Below are 25479 nucleotides of genomic sequence, written 5' to 3'. Positions count from 1 at the left end.
TAATAACACTGCTCACTATGCCGAAAACAACGCTAACTGATAAGCTTAATAAACGATTTAATGGATAGCTAACCTAAAAAATTTAAATTTAAAAAAATTATTATTTACCAAGAAAAAAATTTTAAAATTATATTTTTTAAAAATCATTTCGGTTAGCTATCCATTAAATACAATTTATAATAAAAATTTTTTTTTAAAAATTTTTATGAAAATATTTTTAAAAAAGTCTTGAAGTCATAAATATTTACCAGAATATCTTTAATTACGAAATACATTCTAATCATACATGCCATGTAGTCTAAACCAGTAAGAAATACAACATAACGCTGATTTTGTTTTAAATATTTTATTTATTCACTTTATTATATCTTAACATGAAATGTGTGAATGGTATTTCATTGAGTATTATGTACTTCTTCTTCAATTTATTATAAAAGTATCGTTCAGTTAATATGCATTTGGGTTTTTCACTTTATATAATGTATGTATAAACTTATGTGCTGGGTGTTCCTTTAGGACCTGGGACCATTCCTATATGCTCAAATCTACAATGAACGTTTTGTTTGACTTAGTTAAGTAATGCTTATCGTGCTCTCCCTCGTCTACACTTTTGCAGCTTAAGTAATAGTGGAATGCCAGATTGGATTCTCAATTTTGTTATATATTTGTTACAGCATTCTAGTTCGCGTCTTGCATGCAGGAAAATTACAATCATTTTGTTTGCATAATATAGGAGAATTACATTTCGGATTCTCGATCTCTGTGGTACGAAACGCATGCGTGCATCTTGTGTTTAACGGCATTTTACGGCAGTGGATTTGTAACGGTTGGAAACAAAATTGTTTTCATGTTGTGCAGTGTAATATCGCAAATTCAAGAAATCAAAGTGCTGCCAGCAGCGAAAAACTTTTCCAAAATGAAAAGGCAACAGCTTCTTGGCGTTAAATGGTGTGTTTGGTGTTTCGGTTCTGTACGTATTTTTGGTAAAAAGTTATTGATTTTTGCCACCGTTGCAAACGAGAGCCAGCTGGTCTACAACGTTCTCATCAATTAATCATCAATTAAATGGTTCTGTTGAAGGGGGATTTTGTAAATTAAAAGGCAGTCGCAAGTCACACGGCTTCATTTTGTAAAACTTTATTTAAAATAAAAATACATGGTAATAAAAAATCAAAAATTTACAGTTAAAATTAGAAATCAATAGATTTATGTATATGTAAATGTATAAATCTGCTATATAACTGTAAGTGGCTGATTGCTGGTCAACCACTTCTTTAATTATTACCATCGTGATCATCGTCAACTGTTCATCAGCGTTTTGAATAATAACGTGACTCGTGTTCTCGATTGTAACAACTAAGGCGTAAATTAAAATAATAATTAAAATAATAGAGGATTTGCTTGGTGTACACAGATCGCAATCGTTTTCGTTTTTGATTCTGATTCATCGGTTTCGAATATCAAGTTTTGGGTGTAAAGTGTTTGTGGAGAGAGTGTCAGTGAAAGGTTTCACGTAATAGTAATAATAATTGGTAATACTAAAACTAATATTGAGTTGCTCGGCGTTCACGTTCAAGTCACATTTCTAAATTTTCATTTAACGTAAATTTTTTCATGATTAAAATTACGAGTACGCATCCATGGTAAGCGAATCTAATTTATATTCAACTACGAAATCCATTGGATCAGTGATTGGCGCCAACATTTTGTTTTGCTTGTTTCATTCGTTTAATACTATGCATAAATTAAATAAATAGCTTAGCATACGGTTTATAGCTTGCCTGCAATTATTATTTATATCTCATCTGCACATGGTCGTGGTCCATCAAGCATTGCGTACTCCCTTTGTAATGACAAAAGAAATTATAGAAGCATTCTGCACTTACTAATTCTTAAGGTTTCTTTTCGTTTCACATCTCGCATTTTTTTGTGATTTTTGTTCTCTTGTTTTTATTTTTGTATGGTTGCGTTTTCGACTCGCTACTTGACATTAATAAACCCGCCTTCATCCTAGTCTCACCTCGACTGTCCTCTAATTAATGTTAATATACAATTTTTCTCGCTTTTTCGCTAATATGGGGTCAGTTTATATGGTTGGTTGGTTATATGTATATGCCTTGCTTAGTCTACTCAATTTGATCGTCTACTTCGTCACGTAAATGTTTTGCTCCACATTCCTCCAGCTGCAGGACGCACTTGATCGCCCTGCAGGCAAGGAAATATGTCCTGTTCCACTTGCCCAGCGAGAGTGCCTATGAATCTGTTTCAGCCAGACGATCCATTTTCATGTTGTGCCATGGGCATATAATAAGTATATATATTTATATATATATGTGTTTGTGTAGTTGTGTATGTATATAAAATGTACAGGAGTCTGACTGTTTTGTCATAGGCAACTCGTTTTCGAACAATCAATCGCTGTGCAAGTGATGCTATTAAAATTAGAACCGAAAAGAGGGTCGATCTTGAGTTGATCCCGCCCATTGTTCGGGGAATCGACAGCAAGATCAAACTCTTTCATTGCTACGGTGTTATTTTAAACAAATACATAATGTTTATGTGTTGCATGTTGCACTTATTTGTGGTTATATGCCGTATTATGCATTGCTTTAGAATTACGTTCCTAGATTAAGCGACTCTCGTCTGTTACTTGACTCTGTTGCTCTTCTCGAAATGCCGTTTCTCGTTTTGAATTTATTGTTTGGTTTTTTTTTTTTCTTTTTCTTTTTCTTTTTTTCATTTGTTTTACTTTATAGCAATTGGTTTTTATGTTTGTGGCTTCTTCTTCCCTCTCTTATTATCGTATGCATAATTGGTTGTTGTTCTCGGTTGAAGTATAATTAGATTTAAATGTATAGTATATTTATAATGTATGTATAATTATTTAACTCGAACTCGTAATCGCTTAGCTGTGAGCTGCTGCTGGCTGTGGATTCGGCTTCTGCAATCTGTAATCTGCAATTTGCAATCTGCAATCTGCAATCTGCACTCTGGATTCCGAATTCTGAATTCGTTCGATCCGACGTGGCCAGGGAGGTGGTGTTGGTGGGGATGGTGGTGGTGGTGGTCCCACTTAGACAAACACCTTGGCGAGACCATCGGCCCCGGCACTGGCTATGTACGGTTTTGTGGCATGGAAGGCCACATCGAATATACTCTCGTCGAACTTCTTGCGGTGCGCCGTGATCTCCTGCACGCACGTCTTATTGTCCAGATTCCACAGCCGTATCGAGCAGTCGTGCGAGCCGGACAGCAAATACAGCCCGTGTGCATCGACCGCAAGCGAGGTGACCGGCTCCAAATGCGCCACCATCGAATGTACCAGAGTGCCGGATGTGTTGTCCCAGAACCGGATGTGGCGGTCCTCGTGCGCGGTGATCGTGATGGGGAGCGTGGGATGCGACACCACCTTGTTGATGAACTTCCCCGTATTGCCGGACATCTCTTGGGCCGCCTCCAGCCGCACCACCTGCTTGCCCGTCTCCGTGTCGTACACGATGCAGTGGGCACTGTTGTAGGCAACCACAATGTGGTCCACCTCGTTGCGCACAAAGTCCACCGAGGAGGGCGCACCCTCCGCCTCGGAGGCGGTGTAGGTGCGCAGCAGCGGCTCCTTGTTGTAGGGCGACCATAGCTTCACCGTTCCGTCCGCCGAGCATGAAACAATGTTGCTCTGCATCGTGGTAAGGCCCCACACGGCGTCCGTATGCCCTTCGAGCGTGCCGGAATGCACATTCGGGTCATAGCAATCGTACGGATCGATGTTCGGCGACGGCAACTGCCAGCACTCGATGTTGCCGTCCAGGCCGCCCGAGTAGCATGTCTCTCCGCTGGACGACATGCCCAGGCACAGAACTGGGCCCGTATGGGCCCGGAACGTATACAGCGGCTCCACATCCAGGCTGGCCGACTTCTTGGCCTGCACCGTCTTCTGCAGATTCCACAGCTTCAGCGTGTGATCCTCGGAGGCGGTAATCAGCACCGGCTCCTCGGGGTGGAAAATCAGTGAGCGCACTCCGTCAAAGTGCGAGCGAAGCGTATACTTGGCGTTCCAGGTCTTGCGGTAACCAGCACCGCCGGCACTGCCGCCAGTTCCGTCCTTGGAGTTCGCATCGTACGCTCCATCGGATTCGTTATTGACCGTCAGCTGGGCCAGCTCGCCCAGTCCCAATGAGCCGTCCACTTCTGTGGGAAGATTAACAAATATTGTTAGTACTAATCGAATTGCATTGTTGTATTCAACGCCTCAAGGAGAATCAGACTTCAGAGTCACAGAAAATGTTTTAGTAGTTACATTTGTAATTTAACTTATTTAAGGTTGGTTATAGGTATAAGCTCTTTAGCTATTTAATTTAATTACTAAGAACTAACAAGCATAACAAATCGAAAGGATTTATATACGTCCATTAAACATTATCTGTGATTATTCATTGTCTGCAATACTGCCTTAAGGGTTGAGGAGTGGTTTCTATGTAGTGTTCTAGGCGAAAGCATTTTAAATCTGTTGAAAAGCACCTTCGGTCATGAGATTCATATCGTTCAATAGCTGCTCTCCCACATCGGCCTCAAGATCTACGAGCGTAGACAGACAGAGATGCCAAAGAAACAGAAGCAGAAACAAAAAGCGTAAGCCAAGAAGCCAGCCATTAACAAGGATAGATTTCTACATGGGATTGGCAGGAGCTAGGGGGGCTACTTAAACCGAACTGAACCGATTATACGTTATCGCTATAATTTGGCAAACATAAATGCGCAAATGCGAGGCGGGCCCATGCGGGAAGAGGGCTGAAGGTAGCAGGTTGCCGGTAAAAACAGGGAGTTATCAGGTGGGGAGGGGGATAAAAACCTACCCTCGGTAAGCATATCCTTGCCAGACTTGGCGCGCTTGGCCATCTTCACGTCCGTGTCGTCATTGTCGGTGGCCACCATCTCCAGGTCGTCCGATATCTCGTCGTCGTCTGACATTTCGGTGGCGCCCAGGAACTCAAAGTTCGCCATCACAGCCGCCTCGGTGTCCACGATTATCTCGTCGATCGATTGTTGCACTTTTTTGGCGGGAGTATGACGGCCTGATGTGAGCAAATTATTCAAATCTCCCAACAGGGGGGTCGTAACACAATCACCTACCTTCCGTCTCCGAGGCCCGCTTGTTGCTCTCGTTTCCGTTGATGTTCGGGCTTAGGTTCTCGCCGCCGGTGCCGCTGCCAAGTCCACCGCCCAGGCCGCCGCCGCTGCCGTCGTGCTCCGCATTGTTGTTTAGCCCGAGGATCGAGCGCACCCGATTGGAGCGCACGTCGATGATGTTGTCTGTGTAGCCGATCTCGGCCAGATACTGGCGCAGCATCTGCCGGCCCTGTCGCCACGTGGTGTTCGAGACACTGCTGTAGGGCACCTCCGAATCGGTGGCCACCTCTCCGGCCAGCCCAGCGTCCTCGTTCGAAGGCTTGAACTCATTTAGCTGCGGCGGATCGGTGCCGTATTTTAATCGATAGAACTTGGCTCGCTCCTGGCGCAACGCGTACTCCAGCATCTTGATGCGGCGCGTCAGATCCGATTTGAGACTTTCCAAGCACTTGCGCTCCCCCAGGAGCATTGCTATGCGAGCCTATAAGGATAAAAAAGAATTGTTTAATTTTATTTGGCAAAGAGAAAATAATATCATGTGTGTGCCTAGCCTAGTTTCTTTACATCAGCATTTTATAAACTAATTTTGTGGTTTTTCTGTTATCCATATTTTGCGTTAATATAAACATTATCTTTATAGTTTAGTATATGACTCAAATTGTGAAAAAGAGAAAGTTATTCAACTCCACTAACCTGTGTAAAATGATTTATCTAATGTGTGCAATAAATCCTAAGTGGAAAACATTAACTAAACTATGAATTATAAAAAAATAATTAATACTGCTGGTTAAAGCTTTCCCATATGGCTTTGTCCCCCTTTTTTTTCTGCCGTTGCAATCCAATTGCGTTTGTTTGTTTGCTGCAAAGCATAATTGACGCTCCGCTGCGTCAGGCCAACGAAAAACAATTAAATTCAATTAATAGTAATACAAAAAAAAAAAAAAAACTTAGAGCTGGCACAATTAGCTTTAAGGGGCAGCTTGGGGGAAGTGGGGGGTTATCTAAGCTTGCTGTCGGCTCAATTCAACGAAATGCGTAAAAACTGCAATGTATCCAACTTTTTCCACTCCACCCCCTCGTCCCACCCTTTTCGTGTTCATTCAGCAAGCGTAGCAACACAATGCAGTTATGACTGCGCAATTTGCAGAGTATTTTGGAGGAGAAATCGAGGGGGATTCGAGGATCCGAGGCACTGCACCTGACATACTTGCGGTGCGTAAGGGAGTGAAACTTTTGCTTTTGCTTTTGCTCCCTTCCTTCCTTAAAAAAAAAAAAACAAATGGATGGGAAGTGGGCGGCACCCACGCTCCTACAATTCAGGTCGCCTAAATAGTTGCTGATATGTATATTAAAGCAAATTGAAATCTATTAATAAACGTTTAAAAGTATTCCTATTCGCGCACGAAAAATAATGTGGTAAACTCTAAGAATGATTTTATCGAATTTTTAAAGGTTTATAGATGCAAATATGTTTTCTTTCTTTTAAAGAGCAATAAACTACCTTCTAATTTCTACACAGAAGCTAATTTTTGGTTTTAAGCAATGACAGAAAATTTCGTAAAAAAGCTATATTAATTTTAATTTTTTAAAGTAGACTTTCTGTCTAGCTTCTAATTAAAACGTACTTTAAGATCTACGTTCCTATTTTTTTGGCTCCAGTTGTAGAAAGTGAACGCAAGACTCTGGAATGAGGCGAGCGCAGAACCAGAACCAGAACCAGAACCAAGCAACAATAACAATTTGCCCATGCTAATAGTAACAAAAAAAAAAAAAAAAAAAGAAAAAATAAATAAACGCGGGAGTGCGAGAGGGAGCGACACTCTTTGTGCTGCTGCTGTTAATGGAAACATGTTGTGCATTTAAATTACCCCTCAATGGCATTTCGTTTGGCTCCTTAAGCTGGCTAATTAAAAGCAGCGCTAATATTGCGGATATTCGGAATAGATGGGCGACGGAGCCAAAAGGGCCAGGTGCGCACGCCAACGCCTTTTAAGCAGGTTCTCCACAAATCGCTCCGCGACATGCAACTAGTTTTTGTTCACCGTGTATCCGCAATTAGAAATTATGAATGCCATGACAAATGCGCATTTGTAAATTAATTGCCCCAAAGATGTCTATAAATTTTGATTTACAATTCTGCGAAACGCATTGTTACCAAAGAAGTTGGGGGCTTGGAAATATTCATTGCATAATACTGTAGGGAAATGTCTATGTATATTCTATACATGGGCGTAAAAATAGAATTATTAATATGGCAAGTGCCAGCGGCGTTGGTTTTCTCTAATCTGTAAATGCGCACTCGCATTCAATTGCAGTATTGCAATGATTAAATATGTATTAGCAGCTGTCGTCGTGTCTTTCGCGCTTACAGTGTTTGCTTATAGACGTAATTGAATGCCACTTAATTTATTTTAAATTTCTGTTATATGTAATTTCTTGAAAAAAAAAAATTTTAATTAAAAAAATAGGAATACTTTGTTGACCATATTTTTAAGATATTTGTATTGGATTCTACAACAATACTTTCCGAGTATATTTTTGTTTGATAAATGGAAAAAACCACTAACCCCTGAATATTCCATATTTGGAATTTCACAACTAAGCGTTGACATACGAATATTCAATTTGTTGTTAAAATGGTTTTAAAATGTATTTAAGATTAAACGTAGGAAGAATTTAAGAAGAGTATCAACTATGAGATATTTGCCACTTACTGTCCCTTTACAAACTATGTTATAAGGTGGTTTTGTAAAAAAATTTTAATTATGCTACAAGTCAGACTTTTAAGAAATAAAATTTAACCACAGTACAAGTTAATTGCCTGACAGACGCGCCAGCAGGAAAAGCCGGCCCAAGTAGGAAGTGGAAGTGGAAGTGGATGCCTTCATGGGAAGACCGGGACCGGTGGAACTGAGACTGAGATGGAGATTGAGCAAGAGACAAGGACGTTGCATTCGCAGCAGTCGACACTGACACACAAAGAGATGTGCGGTGTGGATGGAAATATAAATAGCTGCATGCAGGGAGCGAATCCACGACTGGTGAAACAGACCCAGCTAAGATGGCGTCGCTTCTGCCCACCCGAACCTGGTTCGTTTTGGCCAATACGGCGAAACAGGTCTATAAATCGCTGCGACAAATGTGCGTTGGTAACGTGTCTTTTTTTTTTTTTTTTGTTTGCCATTTTCCACATGATGCAAAGCAGGAGAGAGATTTGAATATCACGTTGCATTTAGAGCGTAACGCAATTTACGCGGGGGGTGGTGAGGGGTGATTCGCGCTATCAATACCGGTTGACAGGTGAAAGCGATAAGGCGTGGGTCGACATTGACACTGACGATGGCAAGGGAAGAGGGGGAATCCAACACCGTTGATAAGATAAAAACATCCTCCTTTTTTTTGGGGGGGTAAATAAAGGCTTTTGGGGGGAGTCGTCTGTCGAATGCGACAAACAGAGCATAAATTCGATTACGGCAATTGCTCAACTCGATTCGCTTGCATGCCGACAGCCAACCCTGTGGCTCCTCATTTTCCGCTCCTCGTCGCTGCTTTCCTAGCATGTTCATGCATTAGCGCCTCGAAAAATCATTGAAATGGAAAGTGAGCTCCCGCTGTCGATAAACAAGGACCTTTTAACCCTCTGTTTGCCTTCAAAAACGTGCCTGCCAAATTGCCTTTGTTTTAGCGCTTTCGTATGTTTTTTGGCAGAGCAATAAAAAAGGTTATCATGATATTCCATGAAACAAGGAAAAATAATTATATTATATCTCTTAACCATACACTATTACTACCATTAATAGGCTTTTATTTAAGAACTGCAAGTGCTTTTACCTACCTACTATATCTGTCATTTATTAAAACAAATATTTTTGTTCTAAATTTATTAATGATTTTTGTTTCTATCAGAAAATACAAAATTGTATGATTCGTATGATGTTCCAAATAGAAGCAAAAAATAAATAAATAAATTACAAGGTCAAATAAATAAACGAATATCAAACTCATTTAGTCAGCAAACATACTAAAACAAATAGTCAAATTATGGATATGAAATGCATTACATCCTTTCTTAAGAGACAACTTCATGGTAAACTTTCTAAGATTAGTTTTTAGGATATCTTTGGACCATCACTCACCTGCAATTCGGCCCTGTCCACGTCCCACTGTGATCGCTCCAGCTCGAAGCGCGACCACTCGTGCTGGATGAAGTGCAAGATGCCCGGTATTGTGTACTGGGGCGTGGTGGCCTGCTGATTGTTGGGTCCGCCGCCAACCATCCCGTTGCCACCGTCATCACCGCCCACGTTGCCCATTCCGCCGACGCCGATTAGGCCGCCAACATTGGCGTTCTGTCCACCAGCGTTCAGGCCGCTGATGCTCAGACCGCCACTGCCGCCGCCGCCCAGGCTGTTGGACAGGACGCCGCCGATGGAGGAGTTGGCACCGCCCACTCCGCCGCCGCCAAGGACGCCGGCTCCTCCCGCACCGCCAACCGGCTTGTTGTTGATGCCAGCGGTGGCTCCCGAGTTGGTGCCCATTGGTTCACGTCGCTCTCAGTGGCTGTGCTGTCTGTCGGGTGTTGTAGCTGCTCCTGATCGTGGTACTGCTCCTGCTCCTGCTCCAGCTACTTCGAATCTTGTCTTGCCAGCTGTCTGCCTTTGAGTGCCCAGTGCAAAGTCCTTTGTTTATGGCTCTCTCCAACTTGTTTGTTCGCTGGTCTAACGGTTGGTCCTGTTTCGTTCGTTTTTTTTTTTTTATGTTTTGGGGAAAGAAGAGCAAAGTTCCGTACATGAGACAAATGAGGTCATTGAATTTTCCGAAAAAGGGGGAGTAGGGGGAGCAGCCACAGGACACTCTCTCACTGGCTTGCTCTCTCCCTCTCCCTATGTGCTACTACTACGCCCCCACCCCGCTCTCTCACTCTCGTTGCAACTCTCTTTACGGTACACGCGACCCGCACTCTCTTTAATCTTTAGTGTTGCCAACGGCGTTTGCAAAAAGCCTAAATTATAGCACAAAAAGCCGTGGAACAGCTGATGCAACGCTGTAGCTCAGTTTTAAACAATTTTCGCAGGTTTTACGGTTAAATTCCACACTTTCGAATGGCTAATATTCGTAGGAAAAACTATCACTCACGCACGTACACATTCGCAGGGAAATTTGAATGGCACACACATACAGACGCACGCGGATTTCGATAGGGTTCTTGTTTCTCTTCTTTTTTTAATTTTTAACTTCTATCCAACTATTCGTATTTCGCTCTCTGGGCAGCCGATGCCAACGCACTCGAACCTTTTTTAATAGCTTCTGTTAGTTAACTTGACAATTTTGTTTACTATTTACAGCTTTTCCAAGGAAACGTTGTTGCTACCTTTTCACCGTTTTTAGTGCGAGCAATCGAATATGGAGAGGTGGGATTGGAAGGAGAGAGCGCTGCAAGCGGTCGATTAGTCCATAAATTGGTGCATAATTGCGCCTGTTTGCAATTACTAATTAACTAAGGCGAGCACTGGGCGATGCTCACAAAAAGTCGATTAGATTCGGCCGAACATCAGAATGTTTGGCCTGGAACTCTGAAATAACATACAGAGTTGCAGCCCGCACAGCATGCCTCTCGCTCGCACTCGCGCACCTGCCGTACCGTCCGGACTTCGTATACGGGCGTCTCGCTCTGCGAGTCTATATACAAAGAAAAACACACGCACACTTGCACAAGCGTACGCATACGCCAAAGCCGAGTTAACTAATTTCACTTTGTTGAATTCGGCGCGTCTTGTTTTTGGATTGTGGGTGAAGTAAAGAGGGGCGCGTTTTGTGTCGCTTACTTTGCGCTTTATTGCACCGCTTGGCTGTATTTAGCAATTTTTGCCTTGATTTTCATTGGTAATTTTTCACGCGTAATTCTTGTCTGCAGACCGTAGGTGGACCGTTGAAACATACCAACGCACAAGCTAAATATACTAACAAAAATACTACAAAAGCAGGGCTACGTCAGCTGCAAACCATAATTATCGACAATCGTTATCAAGTTAACGTCGAATGTTAATTATCATTCGCTGTTAACTACGCTTGGATCCTATTTTATTTGGGGGAATCTTGGAATTCCATGGAGGTTAATGGCTTTAGGTTATTAAACTGACAGTCAGTACTTTCTTAACTTACTCATAGATATTTAGAGCCCCTTTTACCTAATGTAACGCCTTCAAGTCCAATGCCAACCGCAATGTCCTTTCCATGACTGTACATTTATTCCGGATAGACATTAATTTTTACATATAAACTAGGTACTAACAGTGTTATGAACATGAAATGCTTAGCTAGATTGCGCCACAGTTTGGCCGTGATTTGAGTTTATTTGTTTGTCCTTAGCAGATTCTTTTGATCGAAATACTCGTGTTGGGATAGCATTCTCCCCTTACAAGAACTCCTCGCACCAGTCGTTGAGGCAGTTGTAGCAATCGGACGCCTGTTTGGAGCTCGCGTGGCACACCTCCTTCATCCAGTCCTTGAAGAGCTCCTCGTCCTTCTTCAGCACCAGGTACTGGCCCAAAACGGTGTACGCCTGTGAATTGGTTATAAAGTCAACAATTGTAAACACTGCATTGTTTATTTGCGCACATGGCGTCATCGGATTTACACACGCACCTTGTCAAATCCAGCTTCCGTCAAGCGACCGCCGAGGGTTTCGCCGATTCCCGCCAACTCCGTCACCGACTTGTTACCCATCGGTTCCGCCACAAAATTCTTGTACTTCTGAGATGTTCCGGACATTTCTGCTCTTTTTTTCAGCTTGCAATTTGTGAAATTCGAAAAGAAACCACAATATTCGCGGCGTTTCTAAAAATGACGCACAACAAGCAGTGTGACCGATAACGACAAAAATACCATCCAGCCTAAACAAACTATACCACTTTTCGAAACTTAAGTATAGAAAATACCATTTGCTGCTGGCATTCAAATAATTAAAGCATCACGGACGCAAACCTTGGTTTGGAATTCTACTAACATGTAGCAGTGACTCGAACCATTTGACATGTTCAGAAAAGAAATGTATTAAAAAACCATTATTTACAAATATTTGAAAACCAACAAAAAAACAAAAATATATTTTAAAATAATAAAAAAAGGTTTTTCGTTTTTTTGAACAACCTATTTTATATTATCATTGTTAAAACAAGCTAGGTAGTTCTAATAAATAAAAAACAACCTGAAATATACAGTTATATTTAATTGGTGTTTTTTCATATTTTTCTTGCTTATTAAACTGTTCATGGGTAATTTATACATAAATTCGGAAAAATATATTTTGAATTTTGTAGTTATTTGATAGAATGTATTCTTTCAAAATTTAAACATCCCTTGTAAATATACATATATCGCTTGTTTATGGTTTTTAAAAATATATATTTCTCCAATATTTTGCTGCTTAAAAATAATTTCTTATTTAATAGGGGGGCAATGGCAATGCACTTGTGTTTGGTATGCATCAAAGAACTTGGCTTAACCCAATTTAGCACCAGTGGGCTTTGGACATCCCACTGAGCACGAACGATAAGACCCTTTCGACCGAAGCTTCAACTTGGGAAGCAGTCCGTCCAAAACTCCAGTCTTGATTGACACCTGGCCCTGTTCTAGCTTATCAATGCCTAACGGCTCACCCGCTATAAAAACCGCAACTTAGAGTTCCGTGCCACATTGAGGTTTAATTTTCAGCAAAGATGTTGGCGCTTTGCTGGCTCTGTTGTGGTTTGGCCCTTAATGGGATGGGTGAGTTATGGGGAATCGGATATACTCGTACATATCTTGGCTTTGTCTCCATCGACTTCTCCGCTGACCGAGATTCGCGCGCACAAATCGCTTGGATGCTGAGTAATTAAAGCGCTCCAGGCCAAGATTTAATTGCTGGGTCGGAACCGGTTTCGAGGATTACTAATGCGTCAGCCGTCTTAATGAGTTGTGGAGCTGGGAACTGGGAACTGGGAGCTCCGATCATGGGGGCTTGGGTCACCTTTTGGAGCCCGGTGCCCGATCAGTTGACGATCGACGGTTAGCTGGTCAAGATGTCCTCGAATGCGTTGGCCTGCATCTGCAATGTGATAAATCCCTGCCGAAACGAGGTCTCCACCACATTTGTGGTGATCCAATGGCTCATCACTGGCTTTGCCGCCCTCGCCCAGGTGGTGCGACCCGTGCTCCTGCTCTGTAAAGAGGTCTCACATCATTCTGGCTATTTTAAAAACCCATTCCCCTCGCCCTCTTTCAGTTGGCATTCGTGGTGAGGTGGCTCTGAATCAGGAGGATTACAACAAGACCTGGATCTATATGCCCAATGGCCAGGGTAAACCGGAGGTGGCCTATCTGGTGGAACCTCCTCCCGAAAACCGCATTAATCTGCCCCAGCTCATCAAGTTTGAACTATATGGAAGGTGAGTGCAAATCATTGAATGTTCTTCAGTTAAATATACAGATTTTGTTAAAAACAAAATGCTTAAAATATTTTTTAGAAAGTAAAACTGCCAGGTCTATAGGGTTTTCTTCATTATTAAACCAACTACCAAATACTTACACAGTTTTCTATCTTAGAAGAAGGTGTAAATAGTGTTCTGTTTACGCAGAACAAAAAATTTAAAATAAATAATACTAGTTTTGATTAAATTTCGTATTCATTTTGCCTCGATTAATATGATATATTCATTTAAAGAGAGAAAGCAAATAATACCCTTTTTCAATTATGAAATTGATACTTATTTGTATGTTTAAGCCAATCGATTAAATTAATTGTATACCAATAAAACGTTGCAGCAATATTATATTTTATTAAGCAGTTGTTACTATTAAACATTTCTTTTTTTTTCCCTACCTAAAGCGACTCAAGTTCCAGTGCCGATTTCTGGATAGATGACAACAATTTTGATTTTCCGCAGCGCCACAAGCGAGACACTTGGCAGGAGATGGCTGAAAAGTTCAATCCGGATCTGGACACTAAGATTCTCGTCCACGGCTGGAAGTCCAGCACCATGAGCAACTCCATCCAATCGATTCGTGGAGCCTATATCGAACGAGGTCAGGTGAATGTGTTCGCCATCAACTGGAAGGATCAGGCGGATAATATTTACTACCTAACGCCGGCTCGGTATACGGTGCAAGTGGGCAGGGCGGTGGCCAAGTTGATAGATCTCCTGGTGGAGGAGAAGGATGCGGATCCGCAGAGGATTCACCTCATAGGCCACAGCCTGGGTGCCCACATAATGGGCTATGCCGGATCCTACACCAAATACAGGGTCAATCGCATCACGGGTCTGGATCCGGCTCGTCCTGCATTCGAGGATTGCATTGGGCCGGAGAATCACTTGGACGATACGGATGCCGATTTTGTGGATGTGATACACAGTTGTGCCGGTTATCTGGGATTCCGAAAACCGATTGGTATGGTGGATTTCTATCCCAATGGCGGTGGACCACCGCAGCCTGGCTGCAAAGAGCTTTCACAGATTTTCAGTGAGTAAAGGGTACCTAAATCATGTTTAAACAAAGTAAAGACCTATGTTTCTATTCAATTTTCAGCTGGCTGCAGTCATGGACGTTCCTATGAATATTATGCCGAATCTATAAACTCCCCCAAAGGTTTCTATGGTGTTCCCTGCTCTGGATTAGACGAACTTAAGGGAAAGAACTGTACTGGCGGAAAAATCCTTATGGGTGATCCTGTTCCACGGGAGGCTCGAGGAATATTCTTTGTGAAGACGGCCAACAAGCCAAGCTATGCCCTGGGAATTGATGATATCTGGAGTAACTGACTATTGCTTTATCTTCCTCTAAATATGAGAAAGTAATATTTATTAATAATTTTATTTACTATATGTCGTATGAAATAGAAAGACAGAATGGCACAATGACAAAGGTGGTTTGTTACTCCTCCGGTGTCTTAGGATTGCTTCGCAACTTCATAGTGCTTATAGCCGCTAACATCTTCCAGTTCTTTGGCGTTGAACTTGGCCAGCAGTGTGCTACGCCCCGCATAGGGTGGGGTGTATTTAAAGGTGGCAGCCGCAGTGCCACCCACTGGGATCTCGGCAACCTGTAGAGTTCGATTTTTGTTAGTATCAATACTACTTGATCGTTACAGAAGTACTACTTGCCTTGAGCTTTAGAGGCGTCTTGATGCCCGGTCCCTCCACGGTGAACAGACCCTTGTGCAGGGGAATGGGCAGAGGATTCTCCAGGCGCACGATTACATCCAGTTCCTTCTGCACCACGATGCCAGCATCACCGAACTTAAACTTGATGTCCGGCTTGCGCAGCATGAGATTTTCCTTGGCATAGTAATCGATGTCGGTGTCCTTGATCTTGGCCGCAGCGGTGATCTGGAAGGCGGCGTGCGAGAACAGCTTGTCGAAGTACTCCTTAAAGAGGACCTCCATCCGCACATATTCGCTGCTCTTGGGCTTCACTTCCAGTTCGAAGTCCATGGCCTTGACCTTCACGGCACCCCTGCCTGTGTAGTGAACGGTATCGCATGCAATTTGACCCTTGGCCAAGTGGGCTGTACTTTCGCTTTTATTGCTAACTTTCAGTACCGCACTAAAGTTCTCCCCCATTTTCAGGTCACTTTTCAGCTCCATATCGAACTCTATATCTTTGAATGTGTCATTAAGGTAGTATCTGCTAAGGGCTTTGCCGGATTTTTTGAGGGCCTTGTACATAGTGCTCCTTTCTTCTTTGGAATTTTCTGGATCTTTGTAGCAATCGGTGATGTCTTCTCTTTCCCAACTCTTGACCGCCTTGGTGCTGATTTTCTGACCCACAGACTGGGTATCTCTATGGATGAGCTTTAGCGGTTGATTGGGTCCATCGTCGCGCCAGGTAAGAACATCCGCATTAACCTCAGCGAAGACAAAACCACAATCGTAGGCTATTTGAATCTCACCGTTTTTCACGGCTGAAACGGGAGTGGGACCTAGTTGATACTTTCCATCGGATGGCTCTTGGGGGGTGCTATCCACCACCTGCCAGCCATCGAAAGTGCCCTGCTGACCCACTCCCAAATCCGGTCGCTGCATCCAAAGTTCGTTCCACACGTGAAAGTTCCATATTCCCTCTTTATTGTTTTTTGAGTCCGAAACCAGGTCAATGGTCAGGGAACCTTGGCAATCGTGAGCAGATTCGAAGCAGGTAATGACCCTAGTTGGTATTCCCAGGCTCCTTGAAATTGTGGCCAGCACACCGCCGTAAACCCAACACTGGGCGTACTTTATAGCCGCATTGGTTTTGTAGTATTTCTGAAGGATCTCCATTGAACCGGTCCAATTGTTGGGTGCCACACCACCCGAATAATCGTTCGTCGGCGACCACTTGCCCCAAAGGATGCCATTGTCATTGTCATTCACGTTCACCGCAGCGGACAGAGCACGGGCCACTCGCACAGGATCACCTCTGAAGGCTGGCGGAACTTTACCCACGGTGCCCAGGACCTTCAAGCTGCACTCCAGTATGTCCCGCTCGAACTGACCGAGTTTCCAGGGCAATTGACTCATGTTGTTGTGGCTGCCGACCGAAATGAGAGTGGTGTCATTCAACACATACTCCTTGCGCTGATCGCGATCCTCCAAATACACCTGATCCTGCGGACACCAGGGATTGAACAGCACATAGATGGGCAGTGGCAGGGTATAGCTCCTCGATCCATCACCCAGCAGCTTCGTGTCGATGTCCATTTTCCATTGCGTTACGGGGCAGTTAGCTGGTGGTTTGATCAGTACTGTGAGCGTTTGACCTTCATGCGTTTCAATGCCCGATCCCCACTCCAATGAATCCCCCAGATAGTCGATGCCATCGTGGGGAACCAGGGCACTGAAGGTACCCCTTCCGGCACGTGCTTCGGTGTCATCGGTCACGCTCAGGATGAAGCTGATTGCATCCTTGCTGGGGCTGTAATCCCGGTCGAAGTGGATCCTCAGCCGGAAGGGCTCGCCTCTCCTTACGATCAGGGCATCACTGGCAGCTGCGTGGAAGTAACTCGTGTGGTGCTCCTTGTGGTTGTCCTCCAGGCAAAAATCAACTTTCAGAACGGTCAGCACCGCCGAACTATCAGCACCTGTTGATTTCGATATAAGGTTTAATGTACCCAATATTGATATAATATTCTTAAAATAAATTGGATAATTTCATTTCGATTTATATGCATTTCTAAAAAAAAAAAACGATATTAATTCAATTTGGTCAACATTTTAAATACAAAATAAAATTGACAAAGACACCAACTTTAATTTTAAGCAAACACAAGAATCTAAATTAAAACCAAAAAGATTAATGTAAAAATAAAAAAAAAATTTACAAAATTATTATTTTTTAACAAACTCACAAATAATTCTTTTTTGATACAGTTTTGGAGTTACTTTTTACGAGGTGAAATATATTATACCTTCAACTTCCGCTGAAGATCGGCTAATGAGGAAAGGATTTACACTCCGGGGCTCACTATTCGGCAACCATCGGCTGAGAAAACTGGGCACATGATAACTAAAAGTCATTTTTAGTTTTCTTGTAATTAATATGTAATTAATAAGCACAAGAAACAGCACCGCACAAATATTTCAAATTATTTCGATTCGAACAACACGAAGTTTCAAACTCAACTAAGATTTAAGAAAACTTTAGCGGCTTTTATAATAAAATTTCTTATCTCAATAACAGTATTATGAGCAATGCTCAGTTTATTTTAATACTAATCATTTAATAACAACCATTACTAATATTTTGGGAAGGTCTTGGAGATATGATATTTGTGATTGTAATTCGAGAATTTCTTTCTTGGGTATTCATTAAAACAAATATGTGCTTACGAAATTTTAATTCATATTTGATACACAAGCTTACAAAATTCTTGCGTCAAAAGTTACACAAAACGAGCTCTTTTTTTGTGCAGTTCAACTTCCTGATCAAGAAAATCACACTGATTATTTGGTTAAAGCTTGATTTATTTCTTGGTTTTGCGGGTAATGCTTAGTCACATTTTTTTTTAAGCTGCAAAAAAAAAACTTCAATTCTGGATTGTTTTAAATTTGTAAGCTAGTGTAACTTGTAAAATTCTTTTGACATCATATAAATAACAGTAGAATAACGAGTAGTCATGAGCAGTATATAAAACCCAGAAGTATTTGACTTATTTTAAAGCAATCAAAATTTTTGAAGCAGCCTGTGATTCACAGTTGTCGAGAATATCTCAGTATTAGAAAACCAAATAGGAAATAGGAAACCCTGAAAACGGATGATACCTTAAATAAATTCCAATTACATTCTCTTTAAAGTTTTGATATAAAACATTAATATGTATTGTTAATATTATTTACAACATATCACTTAACCTACGAAATACAAAAGAAAACCCAATTCAACTAAGGTTTGTTCAAGCTATAACATCGGTGCGTCTGCGAATGATGTTGCTGCTCCGGTGGCTTCCATTGGGCTGCAGCAGATCCTCCGGTCGGGGCTCAATTTCATAGTGCTTATAGCCATCCACATCATCAAGTTCTTTGGAGGTGAACTTGGCCAGCATTGTGCCACGCCCCGCGTAGGGCGGAGTGTATTTAAAGGTGGCCGCAGCAGTGCCACCCACTGGGATCTCGGCGATCTGTAAACATAAATAAGAGATTTCAATTAGAGTTTTTTGTTAGAGTTTTTAATCTCAATAATAATTTTTAGCAGACGGTATTAGATCACACTTGATCAGCATCAACATGGAAGTTAATAACGTGGGGCGATTTCATTGTTGCCATTCTAAAAGAGGTCATAACTTTACAAGTTTTCAACGTCTTGAAAGACAGTTCCAATAAAATCTTCTTGAGACAAACATATGTTTATAATATAGAGTACATAATATAATATTTTAAGGCTGCGATTATACCCTTTAGCTGGCAGTTAAGTATAATATTAATCTATACATATTTGTTAAATCTCAGAGAATTAATAAGCGTTCTATTGGAGGTATAATAAATTAACTTTAAATATGAGTTGCTAAGAGGTCCTTTTTCGGTCTGGATCTTAATTTTTCCCAAAATTGATGTCTATGTCAACGCACCTTGAACTTCAGGGGCTGCTCGATGCCTGGTCCCTCCACGGTGAAGAGGCCCTTGTGCAGGGGAACGGGTAGTGGATTTTCCACTCGCACAATCACATCCAGTTCCTTCTGGGCCACGATGGCAGCATCGCCCAGTTGGAACTTAATGTCCGGCTTGCGCACCCGGAAATCGTCCTGGGCAAAGTAATCGTAGTCGGTGTCCTTGACCTTGGCGGCTGCGGAAATCTGGAAGGCGGCCTGCGAGGACAGCTTGTCGAAGTACTCCTCGAAGATGACCCCCATGCGCACAAAGTCAGTGCTCTTGGGCTGCAGTTCCAGTTCGAAACCAAAGGCCTTGACCTCCACGGCACCCACTCCGGTGTAGAGAACGGCATCGCAACTAATTTGACCGGTGGCCAGGTGGACGCGGGACTCGCTCTTGTTGGTCACCCTGAGCACCACACTGAAGTCCTGCCCGATCTTGATGTCGTCCTTCAGTTCCATGTCGAACTCTATGTCGTTGAAATTATCGTTTAGATAGTATCTGCTGAAGGCATGACGCGATTGCTTGAGGGCCTTGAGCATAGTGCTCCTTTCCTCCTCGGAACGCTCTTCATGCTTGTAGCTATCGGTGATGTCTTCTCTTTCCCATTTCAGCACTGCCTTGGTGCTGATTAGATGGCCTATGGCCAGGGTGTCCTTCCTGAGCAGCTTCAACGGTTGACTGGGTCCGTTGTAGCGCCAATACAGCTTATCGGCATTCACCTCCGCGAAGACGAATCCTCCATCGAAGGGCCTTAGGATCTCGCCGTTTTTCACTGCCAAAACAGAAGCGGGTCCCACCCGGTACATGTCATCGGAGGCCTCCTGCGGTGTGGCATCCACCACCTGCCAGCCATCGAAGGTGCCATGCTGACCCACGCCCAAATCCGGTCGCTGCATCCATAGCTCGTTCCACACATGGTAGTTCCAAATCGAATCCGTGGTCTCTGCATCCAACTTCTTGTTGTTCGAGTCGATGAACACGTCGACGGTCAGAGAGGCCTGGGTATCGTGGGCGGAGGAGTAGCAGGTGACGATCCTGGCCGGTATGCCCAGACTCCTGGCAATGGTGGCCAGGACTCCGCTGAAATTCCAGCACTGGGCAAACTTCACCGTCTTCTGGGTCTTGTGGAATTGCTGAAGGATCTCCACGGACCCGGTCCACTTGGTAGGTGCCACTCCGCCCGAGAAGTCTTCCGACCAATTGCCCAGCAGCACGCCATCGTCATCCACCGAGTTCACCAGAGCGGACAAGGCTCGCGCCACTCGCACAGGATCTCCTCTGTAGGCGGCCGGAATCCTGCCCACGGTGCCCAGGACCTTCAAACTGCACTCCAGCACATGACGTTCGAACTGGCCGATCTTCCAAACCGATGGACGCAGTCTGTTGTAGGAACCCCTCCAAATGAGCGTGGTGTCGTGCATCACATACTCCTTGCGCTGATCGCGATCCTCCAGATAGACCTGATCATCCGGACACCAGGGATTGAAAAGAATGTAGATAGGCAGTGGCAGGGGATAGCTCCGCGATCCATCACCCAGCAACTTAGTGTCTATGTCCAATTTCCACTCTGTCACCGGACAAGTGGACGGTGGCTTGATCAGTACAGTAAGCGTTTGACCTTCATGCGATTCGATGCCAGCCCCCCATTCCAGGGTGTCCCCCAGATGGTCGATTCCATCGTGGGGCACAAGGGCATTGAGGGTTCCGTGTCCAGGACTCGGCTTGGTGTCATCCGCCACGCTAAAGATGAAGCTGATCGCGTCCTTGCTGGGGCTATAGTCACGATTGAAATGGATCCGCAGACGGAAGGGCTCTCCTCTTCTCACGATCAGGGCTTCCTTGGCAGCCGCCGCATAGAAGTGACTCGTGTGGTGCTCATCGTGGTTGTCCTCCAGGCAGAGATCCACTCGGAGTACTCCCAGCACCGCTGAACTGGCGGCATCTGTTGAGTTGGATACAAAATTTGGTTTAGTAAACAAGAAAAAATTAGTTAGCTAATGGGTTTATCTTTATAATAGTTTAGGGTCTGGAAATGTATATTCTTTTTCCATATTGTACTAGAAAAACTTTAAGCAGTTGAAATTCCTGTCTGAAGGTATTCAATGTAATTTATTTCTAAACAAAACAAATATATAATTCGATACTGTTTATTTATGATCTATTGATGTACAAATTTATTTTATTAACATCATCTTTATGTTTTAAAAAATAACAATTACCACAAGTATAATAATAAGAATTTATTTTAAGTCACTTAAAAATGAGCACGTTCACCACCATACTACATACGCACATTGTTTTGATACTATAATAATAATCCAAAAAACCTAAAAATATGCCCAATTAGTTTTTTCCAGCTGCCAAAATGTCACCTAAATACATGAAAAAATAACAGTCTCAACTTATAGTGAGTCAAGCTATTATAATAATTAGTATTTTGACAGGGTCTGAATAAAATCTGTCAACAATTCGCTTTAGATTTCAAAAGATGTATTTTCGTTTGTTTTTTTTCTGGGCTATACGATGATATCATAAAGCAAATGTGCTGCCTGCCAATTGTGTTCCCCAAAGTTGCAGCATCAAATTGACTAATCGCCTTTTGCCATAAACATAAGAAACTTGTGCCACAATGGCCAAAAGATCAATGCCAAGCCAATTAATTTTCGTAGTGGACAATCAAAGTGACGCCAACGCACCACTAGAACTAAAAAAATATTTAAGAAAACAAAACATTATATAGAAAATCTTACACAGCAATGGACCAAATCAAAAAGAAAATATATTGAAAAACATGTTAAGGAAAAAGTGCGAGTTGGTATTTACTTGGTTAGAAACTAATATTTTTTAAACTTTTTCTGATAAAATCGAAAGTGTTTACTTTCTAAAAATAATCCAAAACATAATGGATGAAATTCAATTTACTAAGGTTACTTAGGGTCGCAATGCTGGGAACAAATATAGATTTCTTTGATTGCTTTTTTTTGAGAAATAATAAGAATAAGCTCTTTTTGTGATAGAGCATGAATTACTTGCAATTATGATTTATAGGGGCATATGGTTCCACATGGCTGATCCGATCACCTTTTCCGCTTTGCTTTCATCTTCAATCAATCGTAAAAATAGAAAATTCTTCTCAATTGCAATATGCTTGAGTAAATAGTTCGATCATGTATACTCAATTATTTGTTAGAGTATTGAAAGTGTTGAGTTTAGCTTATATGCAAATATATGTTGCTATGTATGCGTTATAAAATTTTGCAAAATACTAAAATAGCAAAACCCTCCGAACGTGTCAAATTCCAAAACGGAAATAGAAATAAACAAAACCAAAGCACACAAAATGAAGTCATACCACAGCAACAAAATCTATTAAACAAAATAAAATAAAAATCTAATGATTAACGGCAAACAACATCTGTTCACTGATTGTTATTAGTGATTTTAATCTTGGCTTGATAAGGGTGAACATTTTTTTAACTTCTTGAACCTGCCAAACATCTCACACAAAAATTCATAATAAAATTAAAAGTGAGCTATGTGAAGTCATCTACCGTAAAAAGCAAACAGCTTAAAATTCAATTCAAATTAATTTGCATTACCACTTTTGAGTTTGACAATATATACAGAATTAAGTTATTTTTTTTTTTTTGCCGCATGTTCACATTTGTTTTCATTTGGGGAACTCTTTTAAACTACCAGCACAGAAATGAAGTCATAGACCGAATTAATAAATTACCAAAACCAATTATAATCCAATTTGTATGATTCACAAAATATTTATGGTGATGGTACTTTTTTCAGTTCTTTGTAATTAGTGGTTAACCATTTTTTTTTTGAGGTAGAAGTACCTTCAAGATCTGCTGAAGGACGGGTGCTGCGAAAAGGATTCACTCTTCGGGGCTGAGAGTTCGGCAGCCATCGCTGCAGCCAACTGGGCGTATAATTCCGATACCAATAAGTCATTTCTGGCTTCCGGCTAATACGATTTGGTTAACAAAGAGTCCCGCTCTAAGCCACAATTTATGTGTTACGGTTAACACAAGAAACAGCACCGGTTAGAGCGACCAAAGAAGAACAAAACTAACGGAAACTGCGCTTCAAAGAATCTTTACAATTGGATCCGCTCGAAGAGCTTTCGACGTGAACTGCACACCACGACGCTTTGAACTTGACTGATCGGAAATTGCCTGCGCCAGATAGTTTCGACTGCCGTCTCTCTTGAAATCTCTCAGCTTCTCTCTGAGTTCTGGTGGGTCATTATTAATTATATACGGGAAGCCCAGCTTCATGGTAACTCTTCGATGGACCCGTTGTTGTTGTTGTGGTGCTGTTAGGCTTTTTCGAGCCACTACGTCATCGTTCATTGGCAAGACAAATCTTGATCAACATGGTCATTAAGTGAGCATCGAGTGCTCTCCAAAAATGATTCTATACGCAGAACCCATCATCAATTTGCATTGGCAATTTAAGGCTCGCTCTTGGTAATTATTTCATTGGCTGTTTATCATTAATTATTGTATAAATATCACATTTTTTTGGGGGGCACAAACTGCTGTGTAAGCTCTCTGTCAGTCAGCAGGTGTTTTTTGTTTTGTTTATTTTAATTCAAATTTCAAAATTGCAGGTATAAATGAGCAATTCGTGGGGCAAACTAAACTGTGGGCAGCACAACTATGAGTGTTTAACACCCACGGCAAACTAATTTGCATTCATAAAAGGCAATAACTATAGAACCGAATGCATAATTGTTCGAATCGGTGCCATACACTACAAAGTAAATCAATTTCACTGGTGAGTGAAACGAAAAGATCAAATCAAATTTAATGGTTGTATACTATAAAACAAATTAATTTGAAATACTACTGAAAAACATTGAAAGAGTGTGACACATTTTGGTATAATTTTTTAAAATAATATTACTCGTGATTTTATTGGTCGTTCAAAATAATTTTGTCTCTAGAAAGTGTAGAAATACTATTTTTAAGAATTCTAATTAGTACTATCTTTACGTCTTAAACAGACTAATTTTGAAATAGATAATGCTAGCCAAGTTTGGAAACATTAAAGCATGTTACCTCGTTACTGAATCTTAATTTGACATAGCATTTTTGGTGATATTGACTTGCCTGCTTCGTCGATTTTTGGCGCTCCTGCCAAATAGTTGGCATTAACATTGCGCATACGCAGCTTTGGCTCCACATTGCCTTTACGTTTGCACCATCCCCACTCATCACACTTTTTGCAACACGAAAGTTTCTGACCCATGTTTGAATTCGGACTACACCCAGGTTATTATTATTATCTGTTGGGCAAACCGGTTCGCCTGTCAATGATAAGCCGCACTTTGTTGATTCTCTGATGAATTTGTAGGAGTGGTTTTGGTATTTGAACTTCGTAATACTGTTGCTTCACTAGAACCCCACGTTTGCGCTGTCCCCAATTAACTGGCGTGTCATTTTTGGTTAAACTGCCCGAGGAATGCAAAAATCGAGACAGTTTAAACTGTAACAGCTGCGATCACGTCATCGCCGTCGCCGGAGGTGAGCCGAAGCGTACTTTAGCGCTCAAACATTCAAAAGATACTGATTAGGCTTGTTCGCCGACGAACCAATCGAATCGGGCATCTTCCCCGAAGTGTTCACATTTTACATACCATATGCCTGACCCCAGTGTCATCTACTCGATGGCCTCGGGTGTCCAAAAACCAGAGATGCGTGAGTAAATTGATCAGCTTTAGTGGCATCGAACACAAAATGGGACGGAGTGAATTATTATTGACTTTGATTGCTACTTTTTGCGGATTCACGTGGTTAAATAAGTTAACTGATTGGTTCCAGGTGTCGAGGATGCTGCAGGGGTGTGGCTGTCACTAAATCTTTCTGTCAACGCAAACTTCAATAACAGTGATATGCATAATGGTCAGATTCTTGGAAAGCACTCTGAAAAGAATGAACTATGAACATATGAATTTACATATAATTTTGAATCAGAATTTCTGGTAAATTAGTAGTATCACTTGTCGAAATAATATTTTCAACAATATTTCCTACAAAAATGTTAGAAAATTATGTTTATTACGTAAACAAAAAGTGTATTGGGCAATTGAGTTCGTGTTTTTGACAGTTGCTCTCGAGCGTGAGCTATCAACAATGTCTACAAATTTAAAGATATATAATATATGGTCATAAATGTATGAATGAATTATAATTCTTTAATATCAATTTTTTTTCTTCTGTGTGGAGCTTTTCTATAA

General features: G+C 41.8%; 5 protein-coding genes across 9 annotated transcripts; 1 reads left to right on the top strand and 4 right to left on the bottom strand.

Annotated features, from left to right (window-relative positions):
• Positions 1 to 330: 330 nt before the first annotated feature.
• LOC108138850 (striatin-3) lies at positions 331 to 11073 on the bottom strand. Of its 3 annotated transcripts, none has more exons than XM_017261362.2 (5): positions 10950 to 11073; positions 9261 to 9855; positions 5128 to 5605; positions 4851 to 5069; positions 331 to 4185 (listed from the first exon to the last, which is right to left on the bottom strand). In XM_017261362.2, the coding sequence occupies exons 2-5, from the start codon at positions 9660 to 9662 to the stop codon at positions 3074 to 3076; spliced, it is 2211 nt and encodes a 736-aa protein (XP_017116851.1). In that variant the 5' UTR covers positions 9663 to 9855; positions 10950 to 11073; the 3' UTR covers positions 331 to 3073. The 3 variants fall into 3 exon arrangements, with proteins under 3 accessions (XP_017116851.1, XP_017116853.1, XP_017116852.1); XM_017261364.2 differs by having other exon boundaries at positions 4851 to 5045; XM_017261363.2 differs by lacking the exon at positions 10950 to 11073 and adding an exon at positions 10496 to 10625.
• A 277-nt stretch (positions 11074 to 11350) lies between these two features.
• Positions 11351 to 11976, bottom strand: LOC108138678 (barrier-to-autointegration factor). Its single transcript, XM_017261025.2, has 2 exons — positions 11770 to 11976; positions 11351 to 11686 (listed from the first exon to the last, which is right to left on the bottom strand). Exons 1-2 carry the CDS (start codon positions 11893 to 11895, stop codon positions 11540 to 11542), a joined length of 273 nt encoding a protein of 90 aa, XP_017116514.1. The 5' UTR covers positions 11896 to 11976; the 3' UTR covers positions 11351 to 11539.
• Positions 11977 to 12749: 773 nt separating this feature from the next.
• Positions 12750 to 15020, top strand: LOC108138682 (inactive pancreatic lipase-related protein 1). 2 transcript variants are annotated; one of them, XM_017261029.2, is made up of 4 exons: positions 12750 to 12891; positions 13388 to 13550; positions 13991 to 14622; positions 14689 to 15020. In XM_017261029.2, the coding sequence occupies exons 1-4, from the start codon at positions 12843 to 12845 to the stop codon at positions 14919 to 14921; spliced, it is 1077 nt and encodes a 358-aa protein (XP_017116518.1). In that variant the 5' UTR covers positions 12750 to 12842; the 3' UTR covers positions 14922 to 15020. The 2 variants fall into 2 exon arrangements, with proteins under 2 accessions (XP_017116518.1, XP_041566485.1); XM_041710551.1 differs by lacking the exon at positions 12750 to 12891 and adding an exon at positions 13173 to 13326.
• Positions 14955 to 17735, bottom strand: LOC108138611 (annulin-like). The gene is made up of 3 exons (XM_017260901.2): positions 17546 to 17735; positions 15264 to 17218; positions 14955 to 15202 (listed from the first exon to the last, which is right to left on the bottom strand). Exons 1-3 carry the CDS (start codon positions 17652 to 17654, stop codon positions 15050 to 15052), a joined length of 2217 nt encoding a protein of 738 aa, XP_017116390.1. The 5' UTR covers positions 17655 to 17735; the 3' UTR covers positions 14955 to 15049.
• Positions 17736 to 18431: 696 nt separating this feature from the next.
• Positions 18432 to 24812, bottom strand: LOC108138913 (annulin). Of its 2 annotated transcripts, none has more exons than XM_017261471.2 (3): positions 24353 to 24812; positions 19202 to 21168; positions 18432 to 18754 (listed from the first exon to the last, which is right to left on the bottom strand). In XM_017261471.2, the coding sequence occupies exons 1-3, from the start codon at positions 24489 to 24491 to the stop codon at positions 18530 to 18532; spliced, it is 2331 nt and encodes a 776-aa protein (XP_017116960.1). In that variant the 5' UTR covers positions 24492 to 24812; the 3' UTR covers positions 18432 to 18529. The 2 variants fall into 2 exon arrangements, with proteins under 2 accessions (XP_017116960.1, XP_017116961.1); XM_017261472.2 differs by lacking the exon at positions 24353 to 24812 and adding an exon at positions 23075 to 23397.
• Positions 24813 to 25479: the final 667 nt, after the last annotated feature.

The sequence above is a fragment of the Drosophila elegans genome, unplaced genomic scaffold, assembly GCF_018152505.1.
Source record: "Drosophila elegans isolate 14027-0461.03 unplaced genomic scaffold, ASM1815250v1 contig_814, whole genome shotgun sequence".
NCBI classification, from domain to species: domain Eukaryota; kingdom Metazoa; phylum Arthropoda; class Insecta; order Diptera; family Drosophilidae; genus Drosophila; species Drosophila elegans.
Note: the sequence above shows the minus strand (reverse complement) of the source record. Positions and strands in the feature narration are given on the sequence as shown.

Coding starts and splice junctions, on each gene's coding strand:
- LOC108138913 (XM_017261471.2), bottom strand. CDS start 24,491: ATGGGTCAGAAACTTTCGTGTTGCAAAAAGTGTGATGAGTGGGGATGG. Junction 21,169..24,352: donor GCCAAAAATCGACGAAGCAG/GCAAGTCAATAT, acceptor CCAACTCAACAG/ATGCCGCCAGTTCAGCGGTG. Junction 18,755..19,201: donor AGCAGCCCCTGAAGTTCAAG/GTGCGTTGACAT, acceptor TTATGTTTACAG/ATCGCCGAGATCCCAGTGGG.
- LOC108138682 (XM_041710551.1), top strand. CDS start 13,185: ATGTCCTCGAATGCGTTGGCCTGCATCTGCAATGTGATAAATCCCTGC. Junction 13,327..13,387: donor GCGACCCGTGCTCCTGCTCT/GTAAAGAGGTCT, acceptor GCCCTCTTTCAG/TTGGCATTCGTGGTGAGGTG. Junction 14,623..14,688: donor AGAGCTTTCACAGATTTTCA/GTGAGTAAAGGG, acceptor TTCAATTTTCAG/CTGGCTGCAGTCATGGACGT.
- LOC108138850 (XM_017261362.2), bottom strand. CDS start 9,662: ATGGGCACCAACTCGGGAGCCACCGCTGGCATCAACAACAAGCCGGTT. Junction 5,606..9,260: donor TGGACAGGGCCGAATTGCAG/GTGAGTGATGGT, acceptor TTATCCTTATAG/GCTCGCATAGCAATGCTCCT. Junction 5,070..5,127: donor GCGGGCCTCGGAGACGGAAG/GTAGGTGATTGT, acceptor TGCTCACATCAG/GCCGTCATACTCCCGCCAAA.
- LOC108138678 (XM_017261025.2), bottom strand. CDS start 11,895: ATGTCCGGAACATCTCAGAAGTACAAGAATTTTGTGGCGGAACCGATG. Junction 11,687..11,769: donor CGGAAGCTGGATTTGACAAG/GTGCGTGTGTAA, acceptor ACCAATTCACAG/GCGTACACCGTTTTGGGCCA.
- LOC108138611 (XM_017260901.2), bottom strand. CDS start 17,654: ATGACTTTTAGTTATCATGTGCCCAGTTTTCTCAGCCGATGGTTGCCG. Junction 17,219..17,545: donor ATCTTCAGCGGAAGTTGAAG/GTATAATATATT, acceptor CGAAATCAACAG/GTGCTGATAGTTCGGCGGTG. Junction 15,203..15,263: donor AGACGCCTCTAAAGCTCAAG/GCAAGTAGTACT, acceptor CGAACTCTACAG/GTTGCCGAGATCCCAGTGGG.